Source organism: Durio zibethinus, chromosome 17 (genome assembly GCF_047325235.1).
Source record: "Durio zibethinus cultivar Kanyao isolate XHJ-2024 chromosome 17, ASM4732523v1, whole genome shotgun sequence".
Classification (NCBI taxonomy): Eukaryota; Viridiplantae; Streptophyta; class Magnoliopsida; order Malvales; family Malvaceae; genus Durio; species Durio zibethinus.
In genome coordinates this window covers 22163130-22174559 of record NC_143178.1, presented here as the reverse complement: position 1 = coordinate 22174559, position 11430 = coordinate 22163130, and the positions used below count along the sequence as shown (strand labels likewise).

The 11430-nt window shown below is 27.7% G+C and overlaps 1 protein-coding gene across 2 annotated transcripts; it reads left to right on the top strand.

Annotated features, from left to right (window-relative positions):
* The first annotated feature begins 950 nt into the window (after positions 1 to 950).
* Positions 951 to 5828, top strand: LOC111283549 (HVA22-like protein a). Of its 2 annotated transcripts, none has more exons than XM_022872139.2 (5): positions 951 to 1371; positions 1742 to 1768; positions 1900 to 2022; positions 5021 to 5267; positions 5502 to 5828. In XM_022872139.2, the coding sequence occupies exons 1-5, from the start codon at positions 1310 to 1312 to the stop codon at positions 5556 to 5558; spliced, it is 516 nt and encodes a 171-aa protein (XP_022727874.1). In that variant the 5' UTR covers positions 951 to 1309; the 3' UTR covers positions 5559 to 5828. The 2 variants fall into 2 exon arrangements, with proteins under 2 accessions (XP_022727874.1, XP_022727869.1); XM_022872134.2 differs by having other exon boundaries at positions 1168 to 1371; positions 1897 to 2022; positions 5502 to 5742.
* Positions 5829 to 11430: the final 5602 nt, after the last annotated feature.

The following is an 11430-nucleotide window of genomic DNA, read 5'->3' as shown; positions in this document are numbered from 1 at the left end:
AAAATATATTTTTATTTTTATTTAATTTACATATAATTTTTATTAAAATTTTAAATTATATCATTTTTATGTTTTTTTAAATTATTTTTAATCATATTAGGCCAAGTTTGGAAAACAAAGCACCCATTTGAAGATGCAATTGTTATAAAAAGTCATGCCAGTGGCAGTTTTGAAATCCAAATGATGTTGTGGTGCGGTGTGATTTTGGTCGAATAGTCGCTTGAGTACGAGGTTTCATTTCACCAGCGTAGCAGTTTCTTTATTTTATTTTTTTTCATTTTTTTTCTTTCTAGTTAGCCAACATTTAGCTTTTAAAATAATTTGTTTAATTTAATAGTAAAATTTTTTTATTATTATATAATAAGTTTATTAATAAAAATTTTGTTATTAATATAAAAACTAATAAATAATTTTAATTATGTATTAACAAAATATTATATGGTTTAAAAACAATTTATTAATTTTATAAATATTATTACAAATAATTTAAATTTTTTATTTCATATAATTTTTATCAATATTCTTAATTTTTTGGTATAATTCACACAATTACTATTATTTTTATATCTAAACATATATCACACTATTAGTGTTAATTTTATAGTAATAATCTTATTTCACCATTATTTTTAATTTCAACGAAATTAATTTGATAGTTTATTTCAAACGAAGAAACATATTATTTATAAATTTTTTTATTATAATACTATAATTATTTAACATAATACTTAAATTATGACTCATTAATTATTATATAAAATTTATTATTTATAAATATAAATTAGATAAAATTTTAATGATTTCATATAATTTTAAGTTATAATTGATTAATTATTTTACAGTAATGAGAAGCGAAATGTTTTTTTAAATGTGTCCTGTTTAAAATGACGTTATCTACGTGACAATTCTGTGATTTCAATGAAAGAAAGTCCCTTCCTAGAATTTTCCCCGGGATGGTTGGTTGCACCAAACTAACCTGATGTCCCCTAATAAAGAAAAAAAAAACCTCGCAGCTTTAAAAGTTAGGAACACCCTCAGCCGTCCGTTTTATTCACTGTGAACTATACTCCGTTAGATTACACTGCCAATCAACGCGAAGCAGAGAATAATTATCTGGACAGCTGGTTTTTGGCATCTTCAGCTTTCTTACACGAAAACACAAGCAGTACCACTCTTATCACTTAAAAAACAGACCAACAAGAACAAAAACAAACCCAAACCATACCCTTGTTTAGTTTTGAGGTCAAAGGTTTGAGAAAGAAACAGTACAAAGAACAAAGAACAAAGAAAAGGGCATTCGAGATCAGAGATGGGATCTGGGGCTGGAAGTTTTCTTAAGGTCCTTCTTAAGAACTTTGATGTTCTTGCTGGGTAATTCATCTTTGCTTTTCTTTTCTTCCATCAACTTCACTCTTTTTTTTTTAACTTTTTTTTTTTTTGCTTTAACAATGAATAAATTAAATAATAAGTAAATAAACATAAAAGTTTGACTAAGTCATTGTATCTTGTTTCCTTTGGCGTATGTATTTTTTTTCCTGCTTTAAGAATATAAAAGGAAAATTATAAATTTGAACAATGAACTATTAGAAAACAGCTTTCTAGGCTTATTGTTTACTTTTAATTTCAAGGCAAAGTTAAAATATTTTTTAAACTAATTAATCTGGCACATCCAAGTTTTCATTTTTTTTTCTGAATTTTTAATATTTATTTGCTAATTTGGTTTTTTGGGTTGATTTTGCAGGCCAGTTATTAGTCTTCTGTATCCTCTGTAAGTGATTTTCAATTTTTCTGGGTTTCATTTGCTTTTTTTTTTTTTTATTGATGTAGTTCGGAAGTTGTCTAAATTTGAGATTTACTTGGATTGATTTAATTGTTTTGTGGTGTTGAATTCTTAAGCAGCTATGCCTCCGTTAGGGCAATTGAGTCTGAGTCTCGTGCCGATGACAGACAATGGCTTACATATTGGGTTCTCTATTCCATGATTACGTTGCTGGAGCTCACCTTTGCCACAGTCATTGAATGGTATTTTTTTTTTCTCTTTAATGTTCCAGTTAGTATTGCTTGTAGATAGAAAATATCTGGCTCTAAGATTATCCCTAACTTTTTTTCCTGTAATCTGACATAACTTTTTCCATTTGTTTGGGGGTGTATCATTTGATAATAAATTAATTGTTTTAATTGGCCAACTGATACGACAAATCTACAAATATATAAGCCGAATAAGTAGTGAAAGTGAACTTTCGGTCGAAATGTCGATCTCATAGAGATTACGTAGAAATTCTTAAGCTAAGTACCGGTTATCACTCTGCTCTTGCTAAAATTGGTTCAATCAAAGAATATCCATGAAAATTTAACAAGTATAAAAATTAAAAAAAAAAAAAACTAATATGCAAAATAACAAAAATCATTTAAAACCAAATCTATCAAAATTAAAATTTTACTTAAAAAAATGCAAGTAATCAACTAAAACTAACTAAGAAAACAAGACATGGAAAACAATGAATCATATGGAATTGAAAAATTATAGCTAATCCTAAAATACAAGAACAAGTAATAACAAAAATAAAATGCATGATTGAAAGTCAAACATGAAATGCATGTATAAGAGTGATGTAAAATTGAAAGAACAGAAAGTAATATCTATAGCTAGAAGCAACACCTAAGATGAACCTGACCAAATTGCTATAAATTACACATGTAATCAAAGCTAAGCATGCAAGGCTTCCTAAACTTGAATTGGATTTCAAACAACCATTGAATATCCTATATGAACACATGATCTAAAGAACAATGAATGAACAGAATGTAAGGAAAAGTCAACCAAACAGAAACTTCAAACCAGAAACTGCAATAAACAAACAGCTGGAAACTAATTTTAGATTTCACGGTTCGGACTTCTACTTTGCACAAATGAAACTACACCTAATTTGGAATTTGAATGAAAAAGTAAAGGTCTACATGAAGATGAGATTTATAACAGAAAACTTGAAGAAAAATAAAGCAAACAATGAACAGAACATGAAACCAAATCTGTCATAAACTGTTAGTGCATGAAATTGTAGAAAAAAAATTCAACCTATATTTGTATAATGGAAATGAACTTCATGTGAGCTAAAACTATATAGATATATGAATAAACTTCCTAAGTCAACAAGAAAATAGCATGAATCAATCAAATATTCAGCTCAATGAATTCAAATTCCCAACAAGTGCAGAATATGGAAAAACAGAAAATATTCAACAAAAATTAACCAAACAGCACTTTAAAACATGAAATAAATTGTACAAAATGAAACTAAGGTAACTAATAGAGCTAAAGATCTAAAGAAGAAAAGAAGTCGAACAAATCGCCAAAGATGGGAGAAGATCCACGCCAAAGTCAGTTTTCACATCTGGCTTGCACTGTCACCTGTATCCATGTGTGACTTCCAACTTTGATCTAGATTGATGTGCTGTGAATTTGAAGCTGGATTTCAACTATGTTGTAGCTCTATGGATTACGGAACTATGAAAAAAAAAACTTGAACAAAAAATGCAAGATTTGATAGATTTCTGATCCAAAAACCGCAGATAGGTTAGAAAAAGACAGATTCAAAAACTGCTTTGAACATCAATGAGAAATCAAGTAAAATGAGTTGAAAAATGAATGTAAATATAAACTTTATTAAAATTTTGAAAAAGCACTGAAAAACACTTAAAGAACTGTAAATTTGCAACAAGATTCAATGTAAAAATGTTGGAAAAAGAGTGTTTGGCTACTAAGAAAATGTAAAGAACAGAATGAAAATGCTGGAAAGTAAAGAAAGAAAAATTTAAATCCTAAACTAACTCTCCTCAAATGGCAGGCACTCACCCCCTATTTATAGGCAGAGGGGAGGAGCCTAAGGCCTTAAAAATTTTCAAAAAATTCTCCATTTGGCTGGGCGCTTCTAGAGCCTTCCTCTTGATCCTGCATTCATGACTGGTACATGACTAGTGCTTGGCAACTTCTTCAACAGATTTGCAATCTTCTTTCTCATGTAATTGTTGATCCTCAAAGTCAATATAATAGCCAATCACAGCCGCTTAGAATGCCACATCAGCTCCTTTCTTTGGTACTCTTGATCTCAGCTTGTAATGCCAATTTCATGATCACTCAACCATGCATGTCCATCACTCATGTAGCATCGTATTCTTCTTGCATAGTTCATAATTTTTTTTCTGCAAAAATTTCAAACACTTTATGAACATTTTTATCCTACAAAAAACTATGAAATTAATAATAAAAAATTATGCAAGAAAAGTCAATAAAGCTCCCTCCATGTCAATGTGACATATTGATACTAGTTTAGGCCATTTGCACAATTAGCACAAAAAATTCCTCCAAATTTGTATTGAGAATGTCTAAAATTCCTCTATTTCATTATTTGTACCTATGCATGAGATAAACGTGCATTTAAGAGTAATTTTGCCAAAAATCCTAAGGAACAAGCTAAGATATAAATCAAATTGCATTAAAAATAAGCATGAAAAAGCTAAAATTCAAATGCAATCACCAACTCAAGAAAAAGTGGTTATTGAGCTTATACATTTGGCAGTTTAGGTAACCAAACGTGTTGTATTCTACAAATTGGAAGAGGAACTTGTTGTTTAATGTTGCTGTTAATGCTTAGCAAAGGTTTTAACTGGCTTTGTAATAACAAACTGATTCCATAGAAAAAGTGGAAGCATTGTGAAATTGAATCAGACTTGGTTTCATTGAAGTTTCTTTTAAATATTTCACTTAATCTTTTTCCTGGTTTAGTTTTTTGATAGTTCTGCAAAAACTTGCCATACCTTTATTGCTTTGATGAAGGGCTGTCTAATTTATACATAAATATATCAGTCCCATGCTTTAATCGTGTTCGTGTCCAGGACTCTAAAGAGCATGGAACCTAACCATTTTACAAAGAAACCTGTATACTAAAGCTTTCTTATGATTTCTATGCACAGATATAAAAACTTCTATACTTTGCTAAAGTTTTTTAAAACTCTACTGCAGGATTCCTATCTGGTCCTATGCAAAACTGATTTTCACCTGCTGGCTAGTTATCCCATACTTCAGTGGTGCTGCCTACGTTTATGAGCATTATTTGAGACCTTTCATTATCAACCCACAACAGACAATTAACATCTGGTATATTCCGAGAAAGAAGGACTTCTTCAGTAAGCCAGATGATATTTTAACTGCTGCCGAGAGATACATGGAAGAGAATGGAACCGAAGCATTTGAGAAGCTCATTCATAGGGTATGCCATTAACCATGATTGGTTCTCTTTCATTTACTTGCTTGTGAGAGCTGCACAGGGAAGTTTGATATGATAATATGCTTATTTTCAGATAGGTCAACCATTCTTGTTTGTTAATTAAAAGTGATAATGAAGCAGGCAATTAACTAATAGGAGCTTTTGAAATTTTGACCATTGTTTAAGCCTTTTCAAAATCTCATCTCGTTTAATGCATCATTCCTCCCTTGTTTGCAGGCTGACAACTCTAGGAGTAGCGGTTTCATATATGATGATGACGGCTACAGGCATTAATCCTTATGGCCCATTAGCTCTAGTGTATTTTGCTGTTAAGAGAAAGTCACCTGTGTCAGTATCATCCCAAAGAGACTTTTTTTCTTGTGAAGAACTCTGAATGCTTGTGTAATGTTATGTAATTATGTTAGGCTGATCTTTTGATCTTGCTCAAAACGTTCTTATGGTAGATACTCTTTGGGGATTTGCCACTGAATCTTGGCATATTTTTTCATGTGGCAGTAGGATTATTATTAAAGTTAAAGCATGATAATGTGCTCAGTTTCCAAAGTTGGACAAAGGATCAAAAGTAAATTGATTAATGGAATGGGGCCTTGAAAACAATAACAGGCTAAATCAAAATGGGAAAGTGATGTCATTGAAATTGGTGAGATATATTTTAGCTGATTAACTTTGCATTACTAGACATGATATAAGATGACGTTTAAAGGTTATAAATTTAAAAAAAAATTATGTATAATTTTTGAGATATATTTTAGTTAATTAATTTTTGAATTAATTAATGTGTTATTAAAATTAATGTTTGAAAGTTATAAATTTAAAAAACAAATTATCATTTTCAGTTTGGATTATTGATTATTTCCAGGTAAGGCCATTCCAACCATTGAAAGGGCTTTACACTCAATTGCCCCCGTTCAAGTGCCCACTTTCATTTATTGATAAGCTCTTAAGTCTCTTACTCTATGTTTTATACAATGGGAAAAAAAAATGAAATGAATGCAAATAATAAAAAAACAAGGAAAATGGAAGGAATAAAAAAAATAAATGTTCTAAAAATAAAGGCAAAAATGCATTTCGCATCAGAGGAACTTCAATTCATAATCATCCAGCACATTTGATTTTGAGAGGAGACAAATGCTGCATTGTTGCTTTAAGGGTACGTTGAGAGTTCACATTGTCTAGCATTGATAATCTGTACAAGAACTAAGCTTGCTTTGCTTGAGGAGGAGCCACAGGTGCCTTCACTTTCAAGACCTCCTTTCATTTGTCAAAGCTCAATTGTCATTTGCCCCTTTTGTTTCACCAGAATCAGCAGATTGGCTAACATACTCCTGAGATTCTTCAAGTACATGTATTTTCTTTACAGCCACTGCCATATGCAATTTTTTTTTTTCAATAAGCTTGTAATCAGAAAAATGGTATTCAAAAAGTACTTTGATCAATGCAGTACACAATCACTTTTTTTTTAATATTATGTCAATAATATAATAAATCCCGGATTTGGTTGGAATCATTTCTTTTGAATTTTTTTTTTTAAGAATTTAACTTTTAATTATTCAATCTTTTAGTTTGGTTGAAAATAATTTTTCTGCATAAGGAATCTAACATTTCTAACAATATCAAAAAGAAAAAAAGTAGAAAAATTAAAAGCTCTCCTCTCTTTTAAGGTTTTTTTAGATTTAAAAAAGAAAGTAAAATTTTTGAACTATTTGGCCTCAATTACATTTTTAGACTAATAAACAACTTTATTTATTTTTAAAATATAGTAATTTTATATGTTGGTTTTTTATTTAATATTCATAATTCAATAGAGGTAGGGTTTTTAAGATAAAATGTAGTTTTTGTTGAAGATATGAAAAAAATTATTTTTTGAAATTCTTTTTGTTATATTTTCAACATTAAAAAAATATAATTTTTGTTGAAAATATAAGAAAAATATTTTCTAGAATTTAATGAATAAGACGTTTTTAAGATAAAAAAATATGATCTTTATTAAAAATATGCCAAATAATAATTTTTCATAATTCATAAATTTCAAAGAAAATGATATTTTTAATATAAAAAACGTGATCTTTATTTAAAAATATAAAAAATTTTATATTATAATAAAAATTTATTATTACATGTAAAATTTATTATTACATATATTATATGTGCCATAAAATATAAAATACTTTTACTTAGATAATTCAAAAAATATTAAATGAACAATTTACATGTTAAATAAATAAAAATGTAAATAAATCAATTTTTTACTCACATTTTATTAACATATCAAGTGTTATAAGTACAATGTATTATTCACATATTATTAAGAACAATATAATAAAAGATTTTATTAGATAATCTTATTTTTCTCTAATCAAATACAAAAATTTTATATTTTTTAAAGTCAATAAAATTTAAGAATCATACATTTTCGTTCAATATCAATTTTTTTTTTTTTATGAAATCATTCTCATTCTTGGAATTTGAGACTCCAAAATCACTTTCCCTCGCTTTTAACCCTATCTTGATTTAAAAAAAAAAATGACACGATTTTGATTTTTTTAAAATTGCACCAATTAAATTCAGGTGAACAAAAACTCATTAGATATAAATTATTTTATTACTTCTACCATTATTTACTTTTTTTCTTATAAAAAAATTTAATTAAAAAATTAAAATAAAAACAAAATAATAAAAGAAAATAATCAAAACAAAATAGGAAATAAAAAAGATGGGGTCCACACGACACCTTTTCCTTCCTCCAAAATCTACAAAATTTATTGTATGAATACGAGGAAGTTAATCAAAGTGATAATAGTGTGGCAAGTGAATGTAATAATAAAGTTAAATTTTTTGGTAAGTTTACGTGTGAAGGAAAGAAATATGGATAAAAAAAAAAAGGATAAATTGATGAGTGTAGGGTGGACCAAAGAGCAAATCATGCAACGAAATGAAATTTTAAAAAATTACAAAATGGCATGGCGTAATATAAATATTTATTATTTTGTATCATAGTAAAAGAAATCAGTTAAAAAGTTTTTAATGTAAAAATAATTTTTCTTTCATATTATAATAAAAATAATTAATTAAAAGAGAATTTGAATATTACAAATTAATAAAAAAAAGTACAATTAATTCACGATTACAAATGGATAAAAGTTCAACATTTTATATTTATTAACAAACATAAGAGAAAAATATTAAAATAAAAAACTATCAAGTATAAATTTTAAATATACATATTAACCTTAATTTTTTATGGTTATTAGCATTCATATATTCATATAACCCTAAATCTATAAAATTGAATAAATAATAAAATATATATTAATATATATTTGAGCAAAAAACACTATAAATTTGCATCCGATCTTATTCAAATTTTCGAATAAAATCTCAATCATGATTTCAATTTTGAATGTCAAGTTGATGCATCTATTAATATATATTTCTTACAAAATTCAAAAAAGGAAAAGAATGAAAAATATTTTTAATCAAAAATACAAATGGGTTTCACAAAAAAAATCATAAATATAAAAAATTTATTAAATATAGAAAAAAATAACAAACTAAATCTTATATTCTATAAGTTTGGAGTAGACTATATTAAAGGCTAAAAAAAGAATTATGTTAAGTTACAATTTTAAATTTTCTTATGCTACTCATTTATATTAATAACAACTTTTTCATCTACTTTCCCAACTCTCATTTTATTTCTTATTATTTGTATTCACATCTTTCATTGTTTACCTCTAAAAGTTTTGGTATCTTCTAAATTTAAAAACTTATTTCTCCTAACCAGTACACAATTAGGTTTACATTTCATATATCCAAACTATTTAAAACAACCCTCTCTCATATTTTTCTTAATTTGGACTACCCTTTATATTTTTTGAATCTCATAATTTTTGATTTTATCTTTTCTAATTTTACTATACATCTATCCAAGTATCCTTATCTTAGTTATGCTCTTTTTTTCTCATATTGTTTCTTAACGGTTCAACACTCAATTTCATATAACAATGTAAGTCTTATAGTTGTTTTATATAATTTCACTTTTAACTTTAAAAGCATGTTGTAAACACATAACATATCCTACGTACTTTATTACCTCACCCATCTTGCTTAAATCTTATGATTTACATCTCTTTCTATTTTAACATTGCTATGAATAAAATCACTAAATATAAAAAATGACTACTCTTTGATACTATCTCACCATCCAACTTAATCACACTAACAATCACTTCGCTATGACTACTAAATTTATATTCCATATATTCAATTTAAAATTTATTCAATTTAAAACATCGAGTCTAATGTATACCTGCATAATTCTAATTTTACATTAAAATCATCACTAATTTCAGTAACTAAGACTATATCATTAGTAAATAATATATACCATGGTACATTATCTTGGATATATCTAGTGAGCTCATCTATAACTAATGCAAAAAAAAAAAAAAGATTTAGTGTTGAGCCTTAACGCAATCTTAAAGTAATGAGAAAGCTATCAATTATGCCTTAAATATGACTAAATATAGAAAAAAATAAAGAAAAAAAAAGGAAAACAAAGGAAAAATTAAAAAGAAAGTTATTATAACATTTTAAGTCCAAAAACTTGCTTTCTGTACACGTCTTAAACACCAAACCTAAATCCTAACAGCTTGTCGCCGTCATTACCACTACCGACCTTTGTGCTTATGCCAAAAATCATTCCTTTTTCGAATCCCTTCAACCTCTTTTTCTCTTTGGTCGAACCAAATTTTCAAGAATCATCCAAATATTTCATCGATCTAAGTCTAAAGATTAGGATTGCCACCACCTATTCTACCGTCGATTTCACCGTCCGAACATAAACAACAACCACTTAAATCTTCACCTCCATCTTTTTAGTCTAGAGATTGAACAAAAAACTTAAAAGTCAACAAAACTTGAAACCACAGAAAAACTCATCTTCAAATACTCAAAAAAGCAATCCCAAATCAAACTAAATCCAAGACTTAAAATTTTGATTTTGGTTTTTATTGATGGTGTTCTTTGCCTGTGTTGATTATTTTCATTTTATAGTTTATAGGGTTGATTGTACTAAGTTGCTAATTGTTGATGCCTGATGCCTTGATGCTGGGTTTCTTTTGCTTTGTGTTGAAGTTTCAATTTATGGGTTTTGTTTGCTAGGTGTAGGTTTGGTCCTCTGTTTTTTGGGTTGTGGCTCTCTGGGTTATTGCTTGACTAATGGTTATTAAAGTTGTATATGTTGACTACCTCCCAATTACTACTCTGCTATCAATTGAGGCCTTTGACTATCATATGATTTACCTTTGTCTGCTCCTTTGCTTTTTTTTATTGTTGTGTTACTTATCAAAAGATGATGCAAATTTTATAGGTCTTCAGTCAATGAAAATCGAATCTATAGATAGAATTGATTTTAAGTTTTCTAAATTTCCGTTGGCTTAATTCTCAAAATTTAATTCTTGTTCAAAGATCTTATTCTAAAAAATATTCCTTTACTTTTTTTTTTTTGTATTGTTTATGACTTTTTTTTATCAAAAATTAAGATAAAATAAAATAAAAAGAATGAAATAAAATACATATATAAAATAATACAAAAAAAATTAATGCTAAGCCTTGATTAAAATAATGGAAAAGCTATCAAATCGTGACTAAATATAGAAAAAAAAAGTAAAGGAAAAAGGAAAAAAGGAAAACTAAAGAAAAAATATAAAGAAAGTTATTATAACGTTTAAGTCCAAGAACATGCCTTTTATGTGCGTGCCTTAAACACCAAACCTAAATCCTGATAGCTTACCGTTGTTACTACCACTACCAACCTCCGTGCTTATGCTTTAAATCTTTCCATTTTCGAATCCTTTCAACCCTTTCTTCTTTTTGGTCGAACTAGATTTTCAAGAATCATCCAAATACTTCATCAATCTAAGTCTAAAGATTGGGATTGCCACCATCTATTCTACAGTCGATTTCACCTTCCGAGCATAAGCAACAACCATTCAAATCTTCACCTCCATCTTTTTAGTCTAAAGATTGAACAAAAACCCTAGAAGTCAACCAAACTCGAAACCATAGAAAAACTCATCTTCAAAAGCTCAAAAAAGCAATCTTAAACCAAACTAAATCCAAGAATTAAAATTTTGATTTTGCT